The sequence below is a fragment of the Muntiacus reevesi genome, chromosome 12 (genome assembly GCF_963930625.1).
Source record: "Muntiacus reevesi chromosome 12, mMunRee1.1, whole genome shotgun sequence".
Taxonomy (NCBI): domain Eukaryota; kingdom Metazoa; phylum Chordata; class Mammalia; order Artiodactyla; family Cervidae; genus Muntiacus; species Muntiacus reevesi.
The window spans coordinates 5552685-5575939 of record NC_089260.1 but is presented as its reverse complement, the minus strand read 5'-3'; the positions used below and the strand labels follow the sequence as shown (position 1 = coordinate 5575939).

The window sequence follows — 23255 nt, the reverse complement described above, 5'->3', positions numbered from 1 at the left end:
TTAAAGACTCTAAAACTAAAGCCATCCATATGTTTTAATGAATTATATCTTCCTCTGAGCTCCGGGAGTCGGTGATGGACAGGGAGGCCTGGCATGCTGCAGTCCATGGGGTCACAAAGAGTCAGACACGACTGAGCGACTGAGCTGAACTGAAAATCAGTGACCAGAAATGTCACCACTATTGTACTCTGCGCTGAGGGCAGGAGGAAGCTCCGGGTTCTCAGTTAAAGTAATACCTATTTTTATTGCAAGGGACACACCAAAGGCAAAGAGTGCAGTTAACTGTTTCTAGTCACAGAACGGAAGAATCTTATTAAAAAGTAGGGAAGACTTAAATATTTTATTTTAAAAAATGAAGAATAAAATAAAAACCACAATGTTTGATTAAGCATTAGACAGATCAACAGATCATTCAAATTGTCTCTGCTCCTTTAGAGTGACTGACTGCTTATCAGAAACATTTCTATTTTAGCATTCCTAAATATAAATAAAATTCAAACTTACATCACTTACTTTCTTTAAGTACTATCCAATAAATTAATTTATAAAATCGGGGAGTTTGTATGCGTGTACATAATATGTATATAATTTTCAAATTACCTTAATAGTTTTATCCATATCTCCATAGCACAGAGAGTTAAGAGAGATCTTAAAAGGCCTCCAAACAGGATTCAAGTTGTTTTTAACAACCTATTAAAAACAAATAAAGGCCAGTTAGAAAAACATTCCATTCATCATTAATGTTTTGCTCTTGCATTTCCCAGGTTCCCACCAAGTGCACCATTCACCCTTCACCTCTTCACCCGTCCAACTTCGTCAGTGAAAATCTAGCTAGGACCATATTATACACCTGTTACATGAAAAATGTGAGGGACTGTCTAGTCAAGATACATTCTGAGAAAGAAAAAAACCTGGGAAATATACCCAGCCATTACAAGACGCACTTACAAACGCATTTCCCATTTCTGTCCACTGAAAAGGTCTAAAGGCAACAGCAGCCCAGTGGCAATCAGCACTCATACCCTGCTGGGCAAATCCTACCCTCTTAAAGGAAAAATCGGGCCTCCTAAGAGAAACAGCTCATTCCAGACAGGATAGGTAAGTACTGGTGAACTGAGAACATAATTTCACATAAAATAAGACAGTGCTTAAAGACTAATTTGCTGGTGTTTAGTCACCAAGGTCTGTCCAACTCTTCTGCGACCCCATGGACTGTAGCCCACCAGGCTCCTCTGTCCATGGGATTTCCCAGGCAAGAATACAGTTAGATGTATTGCCATTTCCTTCTCCAGGGGATCTTCCCCACCCAGGGATCAAACCCACATCTCCTGCGTTGGCAGGAGGGTTCTTTACCACTGAGTCACCTGGGAACATAATAGCCAAATGCAAAATGGGAACCTGGAATGGACCCTGTATTAGACAAAACAAACCACATAAAAAACGTGATTGGGGAAACTGGGGAGATCTGAAGATGAGTGGTACAGTAACTGATGTTACTAAATCACTGCTAACCCTCTCAGTTATGGAGGTGTAGAGGAACGCCTTTGTTCTTGGGAAATACCTGCAGCATTTAGAGGTGAAGAGGCACGATGTCTGCTCCCTACAGTAGGACGGTTTTGCCAAAGGGCATGGACGTGGGTGTGAACAAGAGAGAGCACACACACGTGTGCAGGTGTGGCCGTTTGATAAATCTAGGTGAAGGATACACTGGTGTGCATTTCAGGGTTCTTTCCAGGATTTTAAAAATAAGGCAGAGGGCCTTCCCTGGGGGGCCCAGAGGTGAACAATCCACCTTCCAATGCAGAAGGCAGGTTCAGGTCCCGGAGCATCCCACAGGCCTTGGGGCAACTGCGCCCGTGAGCGCCGCGACCACTGAACCGCACGCCTGGACCCGCGGTCCACGAGAGCAGCCAGCAACATGAGAAGCCCGGGCGCCACACGAGAGCAGAGCCCACTCGCTGCCACCGGAGCGAGCCCGTGGGCAGCAGCAAGGACCCGGCTGAGCCGAAAGTAAGTAAGTAAAAAAAGCCACTAAGCATAGCAGCCCTTGCAGAAACGAGCACGCTGACCTGGTGTCTCTGGCAGTTATATACGTCTGAGTTCAGATGAATATTTTTTAAAAATACATAAATTTTTAAAATTCAGAGTACCACAACTCCAGAGGAAACTTCAACACTACTTTTCAGGTTCAGATATTCACCTCCGTTCGATGAACCATTAGCCAGTTTCCATCAGATGTCTGCTTGTGGAATTCTAGGTAAGGATCTGACTTTCCAAATAGATCCTACGTTAAAACAAAAAGCAAAGCAATTATTCTCCTCCTAAAACATGTGAAACCACACTTTATACATGTTACATGTCTGTAGAACCTGAAGTTTAATTCTATAGGACAGAGAAACATATATATATATATATATATATATATATATATATAGTCAATACAGCAGTAAATACAAATCCCAATACATTCCTCACAAACATAAACTTGCTGAAGTCTACAAGGAGGACTTCTAAGGCATTCCTGATAAAGGATCACTATCCTTACACCCTTACATCTCAAAAAGCATGATGGCTTTAAAATACCATGGTCAGCAGAACCCACTATCAACACAGCACGCTTTTAGCTTCTTTTCATTACTAACAGCATTCACTCACTCACACAGCACCAAGCAGTTTTATATAAACCATCCCATGCGTCAGCCGGACTAGCTCCGCGAGAGACAGGACACAGTGGATCCAGAGGAGTTAAATGACTTTGCCAAAATCACACATCTAATGAATTGATGGATCTGAGGTTGATTTCATATCCTACCCTTCGATGTCCAACACCCGTTCAGCAGCCCCACACGTTTCTTTACACAAACACAAGGGAGCAGACAAGCAGATACGTGAAGTGCACGACAGAAGTGCTTGGGGGTCACGAGGCGCACCCCCCATCTCCCCCGCAATTCACCACGGCCAGCCCTCCCGTACAACGCCCACGGACAGTGAGTGTCCAAACGTCCCCTCGTGGCCACCTTACACACGTGCACACACAGACACTCTTCCACAGGGAGACAGAATTCTGGAAAGATGTACAAGGGTAAAACTCAGATAGTAAGATCGTGCATGACTTTACGTTCTCATTTCTGTTTTATCTTCATTTTGAAATTTCTATCCTCCTTAACATACATTACTTATTATTTGTGAAAGTGAAAGGACATCTATTAAGCCCACAGGAATGTAAGCAGATATATTCCTAAACTGAAGATTTTTTTCAATTTACTTCAATATTAAATTAAGAACTAAGATAATTTTATTTCCCTCCTTAGCATAGTTTAATGTTAAGAAAGGAACACATCCTTCATAATCAAAAATAAAAACACAAAGACTACACAGAACTTTTAAAATTTAACCTTCTCTCTAAGAAGAATTTAAGCAATGTAATAAGCCTCTCTGTGCTCCATTTTATAAAACTAATAACAATACAGAATACACAGAGAAGTTAACTTTCTCAAAAGCATATGAACATCCCTGTCTCTTTTATCGTAGAAATAATCTTTTGAGAAAGGCAGAATATCATTATTACCATATTGAAGGTCAAAAAACACACCTTGTTTGACTGTTGATTAAGCTGTCAACAGGAGAACTAAAATAAGAAGTAAAGGCCCCTGACTTTGATCTCTGGGATAAGTTAAGTCAAAAAAGCAAGGCAGAGAAATGCATGTGTAATATTAATATATTACACTACATTTAATCAAAGACTGGGGCTGGGCTGGGGTATGGAAATATAAATATATACATACACATGCATGCACACTCATATCTGTCTATACGACCTATGCATGCATATCTATCTGTTTGTATGTTTATATACACACAGAGATACACACAAGAGACATACGTGTACATACGCACAAAATACATAATACATACACACAAAAAAAACCTTCTTTTTTTGGAAAATGAAGGATTAAGCCATTAAATATAAATTTTACAAAAGTATAAAATATAGCAAGAGAAAAAAATGCAGCATGGACAGGGAAAGAAGCTAAATTTCTTGAATATACCTTATTTTCTGTTGGCTTTGGAACCATCTTATACATGACTATAAAGCAAAATTAAACCAAAAAAATTTTAAAGCAATCTCTAAATATCAAAAGCAAAGTCTGATTATGTGCTAATGTTACAGTGTAACCATCAGAGAAGAATTATTCCTTTAAAACACAGGAATTAAATCTGTCTAATTCAAGTGGAATATATGACCCTAAAGGCAAAAGGAACTCCAAAGAAAGGTCAAACTATTTTCAGGAAAAATATTTTTATTATAACATGTATATTTGTATTCTTAAACTGTTAGATATTACATAGGGCAAAACATAAGCAATTATGTTAGTTTCCTTAGGAATCAACATTTTGACATAAGTGAAAAAAGGCGTAACTACAAAATTAAAGAAATAGCCTTGTAATTCTACATTTGAATTGGAATTTGTTATACAAGTTTACGATTTAGTTTTCCTTAAAAAAGAAAAGACTTTCCTACAGCTATCTACTGAAGAGTCCTAGAAAGAGTGAGCAACAACAACCAATAAACATTAAGCACCCTAGTACCACATCCTGGACTGACCGTAGCAAGGCCCCCTCTAACCTGCCAATCTGGGGCAGAAATTAGATGAAATAAGCCTGGAACATCCCTCATGCCACAGAGCAAGAAGCCAGCCAAAGACCTCTGAGACCTCGCCAAGTGGTCTCAGGGACAAACCTAAATAGGTTCCCTCCCATAGGTCAAACCTGGGGTACTTTAAGTATCAATAAGAATTAATAGAGTTCCTAGAAATACTAAAGAAAAAAAAAAATTTAAGTTCTTCTGTAAAAGTCACATTTATAGAAGTTTATTATTCTAAAAGATAGTAAATATGAAAAAAAATCAAACACTTGCCTTTTCTGGACTATCTTGGGATAAACTATCTTGGAATAAATAAAGATCTAATGTGAAGAAAGACACTTCTCTCGAGAGAAGTATTCCTGCTAATAAAAGCAGCAGCAATAACAGCATGAGATTAACACTATTTTAAGGCTCAATAAAATAATATATCTAGGTAGTCATCATCAAGGGTCACTAATACCCCAAAAACCAGAACTAGACAATGTGAGCCTCCTGACAGAATTAATGCCACCACCTATGAAACTCATACCGATTAAAAATGCCACTAGATCATACCTCTAGATTCAATTTCAACTGATAGAAATCAGGAAATAAAATATGGAGAGAGGAACATATTACATGACATCACAGGGATTTAATTAGTGTATACTGTGTGTCAAAACTTCTACATGACAAAGGAGTCAGTTTACTGAATAAATTCATGGATGGATGGGCAGGACGGAGGGAAAGAGAGAGGGAGGAACAAGAGAGCAGTACAGAGAGGAAGGGAAGAAGAAAAGGGAAGGGGAGAACTTGAAGATTAAAAAAATGTAAGAGACGCATTAACCAATTATATTATTTAAAAAGTCCCTAGAAAAAAAATAAAATAAAAAGTCCCTAGAGATACATTTACACTGATGGATGAAATGATAAGATGTCTGGGAGGAGAGAAAGTAGACAGGGGTAGGGATGAGATAAAATTGGTCATGAGTTTTAACATTTTTAAAGATAGGTGGTAGGAATGCGGAATTTTTTAGAAATACTATTCTATTTTTGTGTATGTTTAAATTTTTCCAAAATATTTTTAAAAAGATAACTGTCTACTAGTCTAAGATATTTGCAAACTGAATTGTAAGGTAGATGAAAATGATTAAGAATATTGATTGCATTATAGAATTACACACAAAAGTCACTCAAAGAATTATTCCAATCCAGGGTATACACTATACCTAAGTGTTCTTATTAGTACTCAACCTAAATTTTGAATGCAAAGAGGAGAGTGAAAGTGACAGTTGCTCAGTCGTGTATGACTCTTTGCAACCCTGTGGACTCTACAGCCCATGGAATTCTCCAGGCCAGAATACTGGAGTGGGTGGCCTTTCCCTTCTCCAAAAAAGAAAAGGCTTTGCTGAATTTTGATTATTCAATATCTGTGCTTCAGTCGTGTCCAACACTTTGAGATTCTATGGACTGAAGCCTGCCAGGCTCCTCTGTCCACAGGATTCTCCAGACAAGAATACTGGAGTGGGTTGCCAAGCCCTCCTCCAGGGGATCTTCCAGACCCAGGGATTGAACCCACGACTCTTATGTCTCCTGCATTGGCAGGCAGGTTCTTTCCCACTAGTGCCACCTGAGAAGCCCCAAAGAGGAAAATCTAATCAATAAAGCATGGAATTTTCACTTTTTTCCTTAAGTAATTCAAATACACTCTAAAATACCTCTTACAATAACGTTAATGTTTGTATTAACTCTTCTTTTAAGCTATACAAACTCTTTAGTTACATCCAAAGGAAAGAGGTAAAGAGAAATATCTTCTGCTTAAACACACATCCACATACAAAATAGAATTTGGAAATAACACTCTAAGTGATGCTTTACACAATAGAGTTCATAATATTAATTGCATTATTATTTTCTCAAAAAGTAATCAATGTGAGGGAAAAAAAAGATGATATCCTTATTGAAATCTGCATCACCCACCTACCTTATTATCCAGTTTTCTTGCTTCCATTTCAAACAAGACAATTCTGTTATCCTTTATTTCTTCAGCTGAAATCTATAAGTAGACAAGGTAAAGTAAAAGAAAACATTTGGGGAATTTGATACAGTCATGAAGTACCAATTTATCCTGTTATCTAATAGTATACAAAGTCTACACTAACATAGTATAGTCTAAAATAAGTAACAAAATGGTACCATTAAGAAAGATTTGTCATTATTTCCTTTATGAAATATATTTCCAAAATACGCCTAATTTACATTATGCAACTTTCTTTTTAATGTTGTTGCCCAAACTGGATCTTCCTTCTTCCGATGGAAAAAATCAAAGCCCTGCACAAGAAGCTAGCGAGAGCGCTCCAGAGACGGAGAAGCATGAGTAAGTTACACCTAGAGAACACTACACGTTCAAATAACAGCTCAGTATCTTTCAGCCAAGGTAACTGAAAGACTTACTCTGCTCAAAAGCAAATTCCAGGCTCTGATGGTCCCAAAAGCCATAAAGCTAACTACTGGTAATGATCTCTGTCCCCCACATAGACATCAACACCCCCAATAGACTGGACATGCTTATGCTTCAGGCACCTAAACTAGAGCAAACAACTACTCAGAGAAATGCGCTTGATAGTTGTAATAATCCTCAAACACAACTCTCCCAGGGAGTCAGCCTCCCATTCCCAGGCAGAGCTGAAGTAAGATAGCTGTCTCCTCAGGCACTGACTACCTGGGCAGCAACTCCAGAACATAGGACATTTAAAAGCATGACACTATATAATGTGAAATCTAAAATAAGATAATGCATATATTCACTTGCTCAGGTCCAGCATTCAGCAAGGAAAAATTTAGGTAAGAGGATGGAAAGCAAAGTGAACATGCACACACACACACAAAAAACATGGTTAAGAGCTGAGCGGTTCAATGGCCTTGTCGTAATACAAGATCATTCGGGAACCAAAACCATTATGGAAAGTTTCTGTCATGTCGATGGGACTATCTTTGATTTGCTGAGAGCCAAATTGATCCATTCACATTATTAAGTAATTTCTTCCTAATCTGGGAATTGATGCTTCCATTAGGAAGAGGCAAGCATTACCAAAATGCACGTGACCTTCTTTTAGCAACAACACAGTTTGCATCTGTGGTCACTCTAAGGCAAGTCAAGGGTGAGCGGAGGGCAACATGCAGGATCAAACGATAAAGCCTGCTATAGAATGTCTGTCTGATATACACAGTCTCAGCTTGTCCTCTTGTGCTAAATCTCAGGAGGCAAAAGACAAGTATTTCAAGGGATCTTATTTTACCGTAATGCTCCCTTTCCCTGCAGGTCTGCCATTTTTAAGCGCCAGTGGTCGCGTTAGCTTCTTACTGGAAACAATCTGTTAAAATTGGAAAGTGGTACAAAGAGCTATTTCACTTCAACATGTGAATGTTTCAACTAAACAGTTTTCCAAAGACTGTTGAGAAAAAAGTACACAAAGTTATCAGAAATGGAGTAAGTCCACTCCTTAAAGATTTAGAGATTACAAAATGCATCTGTACCCAATGGAAGACTTCCAAGGAGCCAATCCTGGTGGATAAAATCTCCCCAAACCACTAGTTTCTTCATCAATCACTTCAAATTCTTCTTTGTAAAGAAAAAAAAGGGCCAGATTCTCATCTCATATACAAATCACTAAGCTGAAATGAAACTCCTATAGGTAACGGGTCACCTGTCAATTTTTCAACCGACACATAACTTCAATGTATAATCCTTATAAGACATCATTTTGATTAAAATAATAGAGCAAGCACAGATAGTCTCACACTGGTATGTTTCTCCAATTTGCTATAATTTTAGATATACTGTGATTTTTTCCCAGAAGACAAATACTTCCTTTAATTTTCTTTTTGATACAACTATCAAAGTTTTAGAAATCTGATCAGCTCCACGTTGTCCTTGAGATACAGGAAATACCATGATCTCCAAAAAAATTCAGCACTAAAAGATAAACTCATAAAAGACAAATCTTAGATGTCAGCCACTGGAAAAAAATAACCCCTCCCCCTGAAAGTCCCATAAGCATGGTCACTATCGCTCCTTAGAAGTCAAACCGAGTTGGGAGCCACTGGGGACCCCACAGACACACCCCTGCTCTGACCCAACCTGTGATATCATAGAAAGACAGAAAATTGAGCAACTACAATAAAATATGGTGAACATTAAGCTAGAAGGAGTGGAGCAGACACGACATGAGCACAGTGGGGTGACCCAAACAACTCTAGGGTGTCAGAGAAGGCTTGCGAGGGGGAGCTGGGTTCACACCCAAGGCAAAATGAGGAGCAAGCCAGGAACAGGGGCTGTGCTGGGCTATCAAGGGGTCAAGAGGCATCGGTCACACAAGTCGGAACGTCAGAGAAGTTGCCGTCACCTTGACGGCACGTATGACCTAATCGTGAGGACAACACTGTACTGAAATCTATAAACAGACAAGCAGCTAGAGCAATGGTACTATTTATTGAAACGGCAAATGGAACATCTTTAACTCATAAGAACTAATACGCTTTGTGAAAAACCTCGGTCCCTACCCTCATAAAAACTAATATAAATTCCATGATGTTCAAGGCAAACATCAGCTCAGTTGCTCAGTCGTGTCTGACTCTTTGCGGCCCCATGGACTGTATCCCTCCAAGCTCCTCTGTCCATGGGATTTTCCAGGCAACAATACCGGAGTGGCTTGCCACTTCCTACTCCAGGGGATCTTCCCAAGCCTGGGATCAAACCCTAGTCTCTGAACTGGCAGGCATTCTTTACCACTAGCGCCGCCTGGAAAGCCCAACAATTAAATTAAAGAGAATTTATCAAAAACACCTAATGCTTTGGTTCAACTTTAGAAAACATCTGTACTATTCATACTCACTTGTCCAAGGGTACATTCACATTCTCCTAAGAAGTCATCATCGCTCAGCTCGATGGTTTTGTTGTCGATGTCATAAATACCAAATTTTAATTTCTGAACCACTTCAAAGTAGTAATCAATAATAAATGTCTTGGAGAATTTGGGATTCAAGCAATTCTTAATCCTTTCTGTGCGCTCAACCTGTATTCACCCCAGCAAAACAAGAGTCTCTTCAGATCAAAGGTGCATTTGTTTATTATCTTTACATCCTACATGTGACTAAATATTGGCATGACAGCTAAAGGAAGTGTCTATACGTATATGAAATATTTTGCAATCAAGGACTAATTGAAATATTTCGCAATCAAGGGCTAATTTGCCCGAAAAACTGCACTAACAGATGAGATGCTTTTATTTTTAACTTTTTAAATAAAATCTTCATATTGTCAAAAAAGCAACTCAGGTGGCTTTTCAGCTGCAAGTTTTTAATATTACCTCATACCACTGTTGACCGCTGGTATTCAAAAATAACACACATAAAGGGTCTGACTTTGACCCTATGTCTTTATCCAAAAGATTGTCGCAGGAAATATTCAGCTCCACCTTTGTGACGCACTGGGCAGCCATCTCTTGAGCTGTGAGAAAAACAAAGAAATGAGTAAGCCAGGGAAATGGTGCCTTTAACAAGCACACGCATTTCTTGGGAATTCCCTCAAGGTTCAGCGGCTACGACTGTGGGCTTTCACTTCCGGCCCCGGTTTGATCCTGGACAAGGAACTAAGACCCCGAGAGCTATGTGAAGCAGCCAAAAAAAGAACAAAGAAAAAGGCACAGGCATTCTTAATGAAACACCTAAATTCTTCAGACACACAGTCAGAACAGGATGACAGAGTGAACTTGCTGGAATGACTGTCGTCTGTGTCTCCAGGGGACTCAGATGTCTCAGATGTCTCCCATGGAAATCATACTGCTTCTGCCAGATTATCTTGCTGGGATAAAACTCATTTTACTGTGTGACAATAAAATGCAGCTTTCAAGATGGCAAATAAGATATATGAATCTTCTTATCATTTCCCTGTATGTTTTACCCTTCAGAAAAAGTCCAAGTAAAATCGTGACCTTTCGCTTAAAAACATAGCCTGCTGCTACACAACAAGACAGATTAAACCTCAACCTCAGTTTTATCTTTGTTTATTTGACAAAATACTGAGTGAGATACTTGCTGTTTTCGAGGAATTTTGGCTAAGACCCAGGCCTGGAAAATAAAAGACCCTCACACACCCCTCCACCCCTCTCTGCAGTGGTCCTCAAGCCTGGCTGCTCCTGGAATCACCCGGGGCGCTTTCAGAGCCCCTGAGGCTGGAGGCCCGCACAAAGAGATGTGATCTAACTGGTTTAGGGTGCAGTTGGGCGGCGCTCCTTGGATAATTTCCATGTGCAGACAAGGTTGACAAACCACCATCTACCAAGCACGCTCTGCTGCTTCAGTCGCGTCTAGCTTTTCACGCACTATGGACTGCAGCCTGCCAGCCTCCCCTGTCCGTGGGGTTCTTCAGGCAAGGAGGGTTGTCCCTCCTCCTCCAGGGGATCTTCCCGACCCAGGGATCGAACCAGTCTCCAGTGTCTCCTTCATGACGGTGTGTGTCTGCAGCTCAGTCGTGTGTCCGACTCTGCGACCTGTGGACTGTAGCCTGCCAAGCTTCTCTGCCCGTGGGATTCTCCGGGCAAGGATGCTAGGAGTGGGCTGCCATTTCCTTCTCCAGGGGATCTTCCCCACCCGGCGCTCGAACCCAGGTCTCCCACACTGCAGGGAGTCCCTTTACGGTCTGAGCCACCGGGGGAGGCTGGGTCACTGCAGCCTGCTTTACCGGTGGTTTCTTTCCGGCTGAGCCACTGGGGAAGCCCGAGCTGCAGTGCATCCAGCAAACGAGCACGGCCTCCCTTGCCTGGAGACTTGCTGATAAATGCTAGAGCTGGCCTCACGTTCGCTCACCCCTGCTTGCCCCAGCTCCCCGGCAGGACACAGAGAGGCCTGGGGAGCGGGCGCAGCGGTGGGCGCTGGCCCTGAGACGCAGCGAGGTTGAGGGCGACCCCTTTCCTCCCGGAGCCGGGGGAATGAAAGGTACCAGGAGAGGAGGCGGGCACTGCACTCCCCAGCTGGAAGCCCGCCGAGCTGGCAGTCTAAAGCAAAGTGAAGCTCTCGGGTCCTGGCGGTAGAAAAGCACCCCTCCCTTAGAGCTGCTGGCAGCATCCTTAGAATGTGGAGTGGTTCGTGCCCTTTGCTCTCCACTTTGAGCTGAAATGCTGAGAATACAGTAGAACAAATCTACTCATCGTCTTGTTACAGTCGAACGGTTTCTGAGCTGTACAAAATGCGTGATCAGGTCTGAAACAATAAGGATTACTATTAGAAGGGGCTTCCCCGGTGGCCCTGATGGCCAAGAATCCGCCTGCCAGTGGAGGAGACGCAAGAGACGTGGGCTGGATCCCCGAGTCAGGAAGGCGGCCTGGAGTAGGAAGCGGCACTGGGGGTGCTGAGCTGCCTCAGTCGTGTCCAGCTCTCTGCGACCCTATGGGCTCTTGGGATTCTCCAGGCAAGAACGCTGGAGTGGGTTGCCTTGCCCTCCTCCGGGGATCTTCCTGACCCAGGGATCAAGCCCGCATCTCCTGCGCTGCAGGGGGGATTCTTTTACCGCTAAGCCACCGGGGGAGCCCGGTGAAGATAACACTTACATGTAAAGTCTGTCTCATAGGAAAGAGACATCACACATCAGAAGAGTGTTATTTTTCCCTTAACAATGCTCACACGAGAGATACAAAAGGAACGCGCCAGGCACACCTGATTATTTAGAATTAATAGCCCAGCTACACTACCGCACTGTAGCCAGGACGCGAATCTCCACCATTAGCAGCGCCCCTCGCCCCGCCTGAAAATGACTCCAAATGCAGCATCGTTTTTATCTAGAAACCCATCATGACTGAGTGGCAAATGGAAGAAATTACATAAACACACCGGTCTGAAACATTCTGAAAGTTTAACGTTCATGAAAATGTTATTTTAATTTCCTTTCTAAGTAATTATCAAGCACAGAATAATTTTTATTCAATTATATTACAATGTTCAGCTTTTTAAAGAGCAATAGACATTCTTTCACAACGGAAGAAAATGAAGCAACTGTTTTGCATCCTTTAGTACGGAAAATAGGAGAAGTGGCTGGGATAAGCGGTCAGGCAGAGGAAGGCAGGTACAGCTAAAGAGCAGGTCTGTGTCTCTCACTCCCCAAAAGAGCAGGATGATAGACAAGATAGGAAGGGTCCCCAGGATTAGACAACAGCTTCTCTGATGCTACAGATTGCTTACTGGGGGGTATTCTGGTTTCTAAATCCAAATAGATTTAGATGCTTTAAAGCATCTCAGTCATTCTCCGAGTCACCTGAACTTTCCTGAATCAACACTATATAACACAGATGAGTCCAAGGAATGGAAAATTAAGGCCTAATACCTTAAGTAGGACCAAAGGTGTGAAATTTAAGGCATATGGTTTTTCCCATGCTCTAGCTGAAAACCCTCCAGTCTTTCTGCTCCCTCCTTTCCATCTTCCCTCGCCGGCAGAGTCTGCCTCCGACAGCCCCAAATCTCTCCAGGGTGGAAGCGCAGCACCTCCCTTCACCCGCAGTCACGACTTCAGGTCTTCTGTAGCGCTCCTCTGCCTACTGGAATAGTCTCCTAAGAGTCTTCCCACCACCATCTTCCCTCAACTCACATCACGATTGTATCAATCTGATGAAAAAATAATAATAATAACCATTACTGGCTGCCCAGGGTATGTCCAAGTCCACTCAGTTCTGCCTGGAATTCCCGGCCGTTTGCCACTGTCGCATCCTACCCAAAGAGCTGTTTCTGACAGTCGTGGGTTTGTGGCATGCTCAGCATACATTAGACACACTACAAAGTGTAGCGATTGTTATTTTATTAAGTACTCAAGTATTTCAGTTGACTGTCTCAGCATTGGTGGCTTATTATTAAACAGTAAGACATAAAGCACCTTTTTCATCCTTGCTTATAAAGAACTGCTTGGAGAACCTCTGGGATTTACACAAAATGAATTTGCCAAAGGAGTCAGCTTTGACGCAGGTAACTGCTAATTTTCCTAAATCCTCTTGGTAGAGTTTATTTATCTGAGCGACTGCAGTAGTTGCCTGGGGACCAGTGACAGTAACATTGTCTGCCCTAAAGCCATCAGGAGGGAGGAGCCGGCGTCCACCCACCAGTGCCTTTAGCACACTTCAGTCTTTGGCTACAAAATGAGGAGCGAGTGAAAGGAGCTCAGTTGGGTCTGACTCTGCGACCCCATGGACTGCAGCCCGCCAGGCTCCTCTGTCCATGGGATTCTCCAGGCAAGAATCCTGGAGAGGGTTGCTGTTTCCTTCCCCAGCAAAAGGAGGACTCTGGCAACACTAAAATGTCCTCAAAGGTTTCTCCTGGTTCCAGCATCATGACTCACTAATTGATACCCACACTATGTCCTGCACGACCTCCTCTGAAAGGGAACCGGGGCCGCCCCGGGGCGGCGGGAAGGAGGCCCAGCAGCATCGCAGGGCATGCCTACACAAGGCTCTCAGGCTGCGTGACTCACAACAGCATCGGGATGCCCGCCAAACAGCGGGTAAAGGGTCAGACGGCAGTAGGTCCCAGAGCGGCCACCCACCTGGAAGCCCCAGGTCAAACCAACAGATGGATATGTTACCAGGCTACTATATCCCTCCTGCTGCTGCTGCTGCTGCCAAGTCGCTGCAGTCGTGTCCGACTCTGCGCGACCCCATAGACGGCAGCCCACGAGGCTCCTCTGTCCCTGGGATTCTCCAGGCAAGAACACTGGAGTGGGGTGCCGTTCCCTTCTCCGACTACATGCCTATCACTGTACCAAGGACAGGGGGCTGGGGGAGGGGGTGCTACAACAACAGAAGATCTTGGAGCTCATTAGAAGAATACTGGGCAACCCAGCCATTCAACACAGTATCTTCCATGTGCTCTAAATGCAGAGGATGGAGGGATGCAAAAACAGGACAAAATAAATACCCGGCTCTCTTTGTATACAAAGAAACACAAAACCGTGGTTCAGACAGAGCAACAGAATACCTCAGAGGCTTTTAATCCTCAAAATTGAGGATTAAAACTATATTCCACAATAAAAGTATTTGCATTCATACTGTCACTTGTTACTGGATTATTTCACCCCCTTAAAGTAGAGACTGGGGGAGCGGAGAAGGGAAAGACAGAGGGAAAGGAAAGACAGTTAACAATTCCATTCATCTGGATAGTTTACGAGTTTGCTTTCTGCAATTTTCAAAGGGCTTCCAAATAATATATTTTATTCTGTGCTCTACCAAAAAAATCCTAGTGAATTGGCCAGGACAAGGAGTACTACTCTATGGTAAGGGGTCAAGGCATCATAGCTGTAACTATAACAGTAACCCTGCAAATAACTAGATTGCCTCTGAATATGTTGGTAATTTTTAGCACATTGTTAAGTTTTCAAAACAATGCGTGGTATCCATTTTAAAAAATGAACTTATCCCAAAAGGTTAATTACCCTAGATAAACAAGCTAATAAGTGGCAAGGCCAAAGAAAGCACTTAGATTATGCCCCCCTCTTGCCAGAATGCCCTGAGGGCACCAAAGCCTCCAATTAATCATTATTTAATACAGCAGCAATATTCTCTAATTAAAAGATTAATATTTATACTATAACTATTACTATATTCTGAGACAAATGTAAACAGAATAACAGTAGCTTGCCAAAGACTGGGAAGAGCTGAAAGGTTTATATTCACACCATAGCAGTATCTCTTCAAGACAGCCCACGAGACTATAAGCTACTTCAGGCTAAAAAAGCGTGTTCTCTGCAAAGTCCCCGCACATGCAGAGCTACGTGGGGTCACGGGATCTCAGCGATCTCGGAGGGCACTGCTGGGCCCGCTTAAGGCGGCAAAGCTATTCTCAGAACACACTGCACTTAACAGCCGAGACTCAGATCAAAAAATCACAGTAAAGAAAAGTACACCAAGTCCGCCCAGTATTCAGAACACAGGGATGCCCGCATCTTTACTTAATCCTTGCAGTGGGATACCACGCATGGGGATAGGGAATTAAGTACAGAAGCGTAAAAACAGAGAGAAGGGCACGTGCTCCTCTCAGGGTGCCAAAGCAACAAGAGGAGCTCGCCGGGACGGCACTTCTGTGCCAGGCACCCCGCAGGAGGGCCAGCGCTGCAGTCAGTTTCTCTAGGCCTCGGGTTTCTTTCAGTCGTGAAAGCTAAGAGTCAAGTCAATCACTTTAACTCCTAAGGCTTCTTCCCGTTGATGTTCTACGATCCCAATTTAATGACAGTGAATAAGGCACTTGATTAGAAACTGATACTGAAAGAGTACCAGTTTGCTCCTTGGAAGGAAAGCTATGACCAACCTAGACAGCATATTAAAAGCAGAGACATTACTTTGCCAGCAAAGGTCCGTCTAGTCAAGGCTGTGGTTTTTCCAGTGGTCATGTATGGATGTGAGAGTTGGACTATAAAGAAAGCTGAGCGCAGAAGAATTGATGCTTTTGAACTGTGGTGTTGGAGAAAACTCTTGAGAGTCCCTTGGACTGCAAGGAGATCCAACCAGTCCATCCTAAAGGAGATCAGTCCTGGTTGTTCATTGGAAGGATTGATGTTGAAGCTGAAACCCCAGTACTTTGGCCACCTGATGTGAAGAGATGATTCATTGGCAAAGACCTTGATTTTGGGAAAGATTGAGGGCAGGAGGAGAAGGGGATGACAGAGGATGAGATGGTTGGATGGCATCACCGACTCAATGGACATGAGTTTGAGTAAACTCCAGGAGTTGGTGATGGACAGAGGCCTGGCCTGCTGCAGTCCATGGGGTCACAGAGAGTCAGACATGATTGAGCGACTGAACTGAACTAAAGGAGTTCCTACTCCTTTAAATATAATTTTTCTTAATTTTTTTAAAGGGGGAACAGAAAATTTTAAGAACCAAGAAGAGAAAAAAAAGAAAAAAGAAACAGGTTTCCAAACTCCACTTCCCACTATTGAAAAAGCTATATCTGAAAAAATGTATATATTTAGATACTTTCCCACTGAAGGAGGTACCTTCACTTAAAATTGCTATTCAATTTCCCATCCCAAGATGACTTGAAAAAATAATCCATGTCAACAAACAAAACAGAGGGCTCAGTCTATTAGGTACATTCAGCATAGTAAGGAAGTGAATTTTACAACCATCTACAGAATCTCAGATTATTAAACTCCAGTTCATATCATGACAGGAATGAAGGAATCAGCTTTTGGCCACTGCTTGTTTTTTTAATGAACTTCCAGATTCTTCAATTACCCTGAATAAAATCTAAGTCAACACTATTGCTGATACTTGGACATGCAGAACTGGGGTTAGCAGAAGTTAATATGAAAGAGTTGTCACATGATGCCTCTTTCTTTAAACTCAAGGAGTTAGTGCAGTTTTACCCTATCCAACCCACCACAAAGTAAGGAATCAGTTAAGGCCCCTTCCTTGATTTCTCTGGAAAATTCCTAAGATATACTGGCCTGATCTATCATTCAGTTTATTTACCATGTGCTTCAGGTGGTACTGCTTTGCTAATCCCCTGGTTGCTGTACACACATTTTAGAAATGTCACTGGTTATTATACTTTCAAGCAAATCAAATGAACAGTTCACCCTAAGTAGTGAGTGAAGTGTTAATAAAAGAAGTAATGATAACATCATATTGCCTCACCCTATGAAACATGCATCTTGGCAAAGCTAGCTACAGAGTATACATACCTTTCCCTACCTCCAGTGGATCTTCCTGATAGTTCAGTTGGTAAAGAATCCGCCTGCAATGCAGGAGACCCTGGTCTGATTCCTGGGTCGGGAAGATCCCCTGGAGAAGAGATAGGCTACACACCACAGTATTCTTGGGCTTCCCTTGTGGCTCAGCTGGTAAAGAATCCGTCTGCAATGCGGGAGATGTGGGTTTGATCCCTGGGTTGGGAAGATCTCCTGGAGAAGGAAATGACAACCCATTCCAATATTCTTACCTGGAGAATCCATGGACAGCGGAACCTGGCGGGCTATAGTCCAAGGGGTTGCAAAAGAGTCAGACACAACTTAGCAACTAAAAAGCAACAAAACTCAGTAAAGCTGTTGGCCAGATACTCAGCACTCCTTGGATGTTATATATTAAGGCACACAACCTCCTGGGGTTCCTTGGGGTTCTCACTTCCCTCAGAGCATTTTAAAAACTGCCTACCTTCTTCAATCTCCCAGAGGCTGGACCAGCCATCAGAAGGTCTCACCCTTCGCATTACCCAACGATGCCCAATTCTGAAACCATGCTTTCTAAAACCTGGTTCCCTTATTTCTCCTCTTAGCTGGGCACATGTACTATTTAATTAGGCAAGACACATGTTTTCACACTTTAACACTACATGCTCCTCTCTCGTTCATGGTGAACAGTGATAATGAAAATTCTTTCCTCTTAGAGCTGCAACAACTACAGTTTAAAACCTTCCTTGGTCCTCAAGGTTTAAAAGTTTGTCATGTTGAGAAAGGACTTGGGATGTTATACATTTCCTGATTTCAAGAATATTCGTTTTCTGGATGCCAAGCACACACATTTCATCGGTTTTAACTTTCTGGCCAATCACTTTCTATTTGCCAATCATGAAGAGTTTAATAGTGCTGTTCATTCACTCCACACTCATTCAACAAATACAGACGCCTTTGTGTCAGACACTATTCTAAGGGATTAGGAGACAACAGTGAGCAAAGCGGACAGAGATCCCTACTCTCATGTGATTCCACTGTAGGGAGATATCCAGTGTGCTAGGTGAAGGTAAGTGCTAGACAGAAATAAAGCACAGAGGGGAACAAGAAGTGTTGCAGATGGGTGTAATATTTATATGTTTATCAACTTATTTTGACAACATCATTGAAAAAACTTTTAAAATTTTCCCTTCTTTTTAAGAAAATCCTGACTACTGAGCAGATTGTACACTGTTTTTTTTTTTTCGTTAAAGGTTTTTAGGGAAGATGAAACCTTAAACTGGGAGTGTGGATGTTAGGTTGTATCTAACAAGCAGTGCGTTATGAAAGTGTGTGATAAAGGTCCTGCCGGTGAAATAACATGCTGGAGAAGAGCTGGAGACTTGGGTTACTTCCTACATGGCTCACTCAAGGGGTGTTCTTCCCTTGGACCTGGAATGCAGCCTCTAGAGAAACACTTTGTTCTTACAAGGTAATTTACATATTTGCTTTCTGTTGAAATAACTGAAAATGTTAAACCTAACAGTTGTTTTTGTCTTATATAGCATCATATATATTTAGGTTGTATATTTTTATTGCTGCTGTTGTTCAGTGACTAAGTCACGTCCGACTCTTTGATGATCTCATGGACTGTACCCTCCAGGCTCCTCCGTCCAGGAGATTTCTCAGGCAAGAATACTGGAGTGGGTTGCCATTCCTTTGCCAGGGGATCTTCCCAACCCAGGGATCAAAGCCACATCTCCTGATTGACGTTTATATTTTTTTTAACCACTGAGTCACCAGGGAAGCCCGTTTTTGTTTTTTTTTTTTTTTTAATATAAAATAAGTCAAATACCAAGAAAGGTGGTGAAGGAGGGAAGACAAGTTTCTCCTTACAGTTTCAGATATCTATTTTAACATGTTCCATCTATCACCTTAGGGTCTCGAGATATCTATTTTAACATGTCCCATCTATCACCTTAGGGTCTAGAGACATGGTAAACTAAATTCTCAAAATATTGAAGTAGCCTGGTGACAACACATATCGCAACCACACTTTTGCTTTGGTAATTTTCACAGGAACCAGACATAATACATCCACTTGGTACATCCAAGTGTACCATCCATTTCAAAATTGAAATTACACACATTTCAAAATTATTTGCTAAAATGAATATGCAGTATTTCCTTCTATTTTCATGGGGAAACTGTGTTAGTATGCTAGCCATCTAATTTATATTGGTAAATTTGACTATCACATAGACTAATTTTAACATCTTTTTAAAAATTATGACTGCATACTCACGAACTGTTCTATATTAAAAGAGTAAACAGTCTCTCCAAAAGAGTCCCATTTTCTCCCCATTTCGGCTTCCAAATAGATTTAAATGAGAATAACTGGCTTAAATGTAGGTATAATCTTACTTAAATATATATAGTGGTGATCATTTTATAATGTAATGTATAAAAATATTGAATCACCGGTACACCTAAAATTAACATAGTACTGTAGATCAATTATACTTCAATTAAATAAATAAAATGTATATATGTCTGCCTTTGATCATCATATCAGAAACTCAAATAATATAGTCAAATCAAATCTATGATACTTTACTTTTAGGTATTAATTTAAACCTTCTTCTTGGGCAACCTTTTACTAAACCTTCTGCCAAATATTCTACTTAATTGTCTGGACTTTAACCAATTAGCAATCCTTATAAGGTAAGAAAGAACTGGAAGGGAGAATATTGGTGCAAAGGAAGCTGGCCCATAGGGTGAAGGTAATAATGGGTAAATTAAAGGAAAGGCCAGATTTGGACTCTTCAACTTGTTGAATGCCACCAACAGAAGTAGTATTAATCCTTGCTAAGAGATCTACCTAAAAGATCATGCTTTTGAGGTGCAATAGTAGCTAATCACAATTCCTTAAAGGTCAAGTGTTATTTAATCCAATTTCACATCCTACACTAACTCTCTAGGTTTTGCTGACAGGCATATTTTCCAGTATAGCAAATCACTGGCTAAATAAAGTTTTGAAAAAAGAAAGAGAAAAGTAAATGATAATAGTAAGGGGAAAAAAAATCACAGGACTCACCAGAAACAAAAGAGGGCAAGTAAACTATGCCTAAAGCAACACCAAGAACTGACAGGAGCCAGGCTGCAGTATGAAATGGGTGCAGTAGGAACCCACGCTACAGAGGAAATACTCAGGGGAATAGGGCTAGCACTGTAAAGAGGATGTACAAATTTGCAACACTTAGGCTGCCTTAAATTTAAGTGGAAATGAAGATCATTGTCTATAAAGTGTCCACAGCTATAGGTAAAATTAGGAGAGGTGTCTAGTCATTTATCAACACTTAAAAGGCAAAAAGATGCTTTGTTTTCCCCAACCTAAACTCTCCTGTCCTTCTCCTTTCTTCAGGCGCTGGATCTGAGAGAAGAAATTCTGAAAGAGAACCGCACAGTTGACGGGGAGGTAACCCTAACCCTAACCCTAACCCTAACCCTAACCCTAACCCTAACCCTCACAGGCGGGGAGCCTCAGCACGGTCCCATCCAGACACTTCTCAGAATGCTTGCAGCCCAGAGTGGGATGTGTTTTTCCAATTCATCAGCTATAACGAACTGCCTTTTAAAAAGTTCTCATGAAAGCAAAAGAGCGGCCCTCGGCACCACGGATTAATCCATTGGCGTGCCTACAATTGCCAGCATCCGTGCCATCTGTCCTGGTTTCCGTTCTGATTCTTTTCTGCCCCCCTCTACCTGTGCTCTCAGTCCATACAAGTTCTGTCAGGCTCCGGCTGGCAGCGCTCAGAGCTGCAGTTTGCTGTCCACAATTAATAATAGCAGGATATATGTTGCTATATATAGTTCATGACTATGTGCCAGACACTTTGCTAAGTGTGGTCCAAAAATGATCTTATTCAATCTTCATAACAACCCTATGACATAGGAGGTATTTTATCTCTATTTTATAAGTGCAGAGACAGGCCCTAAAAGGCTAAGCAACCCGCCCAAGGTCATACAGCTAACAAATCTCAAACAATAGATCTCAAATCTAGGTATCCATCTTACCCCAAAGAGTAATAATATTTTTCGTTGTTGTTTAGTGGCAAAGTCGTGTCTGACTCTTTTACGACCCCATGGACTGTAGCTAGCCAGGCTCCTCTGTCCATTGGATTTTTCCTGGCAAGAATACTGGAGCAGGTTGCCATTTCCTTTTTCAGAGGATCTTCCCAACCCAGGGATTGAACGCTCCTCTCCTGCATTAGCAGGATTCTCTACCACTGAGCCATCAGGAAACCCCAATAACGTTTTTTAACATTAAGCCATAAAGCCTGGGTGCAGAAATCATACAGGTCTGAATTTCAGCTCTAATGCTACTACCACTTAACACTTGTGCAATTTGGAAATGTATGCAATCTGAGTTTCCTCGAGTATGAAATGAAATAGCAACACTATTTAAGCTGATGGCTGCAAGCATTAAGTGAGCTAACATACACGAAAGTTGTCCAGCAGGGTTTGTGCCGTCCTGTAAGCAGTACTCGGCGTACTCAGTGCCGCTCTTCCTCCTACCTGATTAGCAGTTACAGAGGCAGCCACGAAAACATAATCCCGAGGACAAACAGAAAGTGTGGATCCCAGGCAACGTCAGTGATAGGTTTGCTCGGTCTCCCAGAGGTTCTGGTAATGCAAGACAAACCTAACCGCACTTCCTCCACGCCCTCGGTGAGCCCAAAACACTAAACATCAGAAATTCGAAGCTGGAGCCGGAACTGGAGCCGCTAGGATACGCCTTCCCGCAGCCTTCTGCGTTACCCCCAGGCGGAGTCGCTTCTGTCCACCCCACGATCTGGAAGCTCCCCTAGGGTCCTCCGTTACCGAGCGCGCCCCCCTCCCCCCGGTACTCAGGAAGCGCAGACCGGGCCGCGAGTCCGCGTCTCTCCCCGGGCCGCAAGCCCACCACCCCGCCGGGGGAGGCTGGGGGGTCCCGGGCAATCGACGCTAAGCGCAGGCGGCGCCTCGCGGCCAGGAGCTGAGCCCGGAGCTCCTGGAGCTGCCCCGGGAGACGCTGGGCAACTCTGGGCCTGGGCCGGTCGCCGACCGCGCGTCCAGCGGCTGCGGAGGCCCCAGGCGCCCGGCCGAGCCAGGGCCGCGCGGAGCCCAGGAAGCGCCCGCAGGGCGAGGGCGGCCCGGCCCAGTCGCGCGGAGCCCGCGGGCCCGGCTCTCCCGACCTGGCCCTTCTCCTCCCCAGGGCACCGCTGGGTTCCGGGTGCCCCGCCACGCCGGGCCCGAAGCAGAGGAGAGTGCGCACTCACGGCTCGGCCACAGGGATGGGCGTCACTCCGCAAGGACCGGGCAGGCGGACACCGCACAGTCTCCCCGCCGCGGTGAGTCTAAGGAAACCCTGGGGATCGGCCGAGGGGCGGGGCGGGGCCAGTCGAGGGGCGGGGCAGGGCCGAGGGGCGGGGCAGGGCCGAGGGGCGGGGCAGGGCCGAGGGGCGGGGCAGGGCCGAGGGGCGGGGCAGGGCCGAGGGGCGGGGCGAGGGAGGGCGGGGCTGGGGTGGGCGGGGCAGGGGCAGGCCGGGGCGGGACTGAGGGGCGAGGCGAGGCTGCGGCCGGCCTAGCGAAGAGGCGGGGATGCGGGGCGGGGCCTGGACAAGGGGCAGGGCGGGGCTGATGGGCGGGGGGGCGGGGCGGGGCGGGACGGGGCGGAGGCTGAGGGACGGGGCGGGGCTGAATCCGGCTCCGCCCACCCCGGCCACCACCTGCCGGGAACTCTGATTGGTTTCTTTACTGAAAACCCCTAGTCGACTTCAGGCCTTTAAAATTAAGTTATCCGGTACACCAAAATAAATTGCTGAAAATATAAGGATTTACATTTGAGAAAATTTAAACCGCATGTGAGCCAGGAAAGAATAAGTTTCAGCATGAAAGTAGACAAGT

The 23255-nt window shown here is 43.5% G+C and overlaps 1 protein-coding gene across 2 annotated transcripts in view; it reads right to left on the bottom strand.

Moving 5' to 3' along the window:
* CPNE3 (copine 3) overlaps window positions 1–22761 on the bottom strand; it is a 46721-nt gene extending 23960 nt beyond the window's left edge. For both annotated transcript variants that reach the window (XM_065902548.1, XM_065902547.1), the window contains exons 1-7: window positions 22628–22761; window positions 9994–10133; window positions 9520–9699; window positions 7924–7998; window positions 6609–6680; window positions 2201–2284; window positions 601–690 (exon numbers count right to left, since the gene is read on the bottom strand). In XM_065902548.1, the coding sequence (XP_065758620.1) occupies window positions 601–690; window positions 2201–2284; window positions 6609–6680; window positions 7924–7998; window positions 9520–9699; window positions 9994–10125 (633 nt within the window). In that variant the 5' untranslated portion in view covers window positions 10126–10133; window positions 22628–22761. The remainder of the gene's footprint in view (window positions 1–600; window positions 691–2200; window positions 2285–6608; window positions 6681–7923; window positions 7999–9519; window positions 9700–9993; window positions 10134–22627) is intronic.
* Between the last annotated feature and the right edge of the window lie 494 nt (window positions 22762–23255).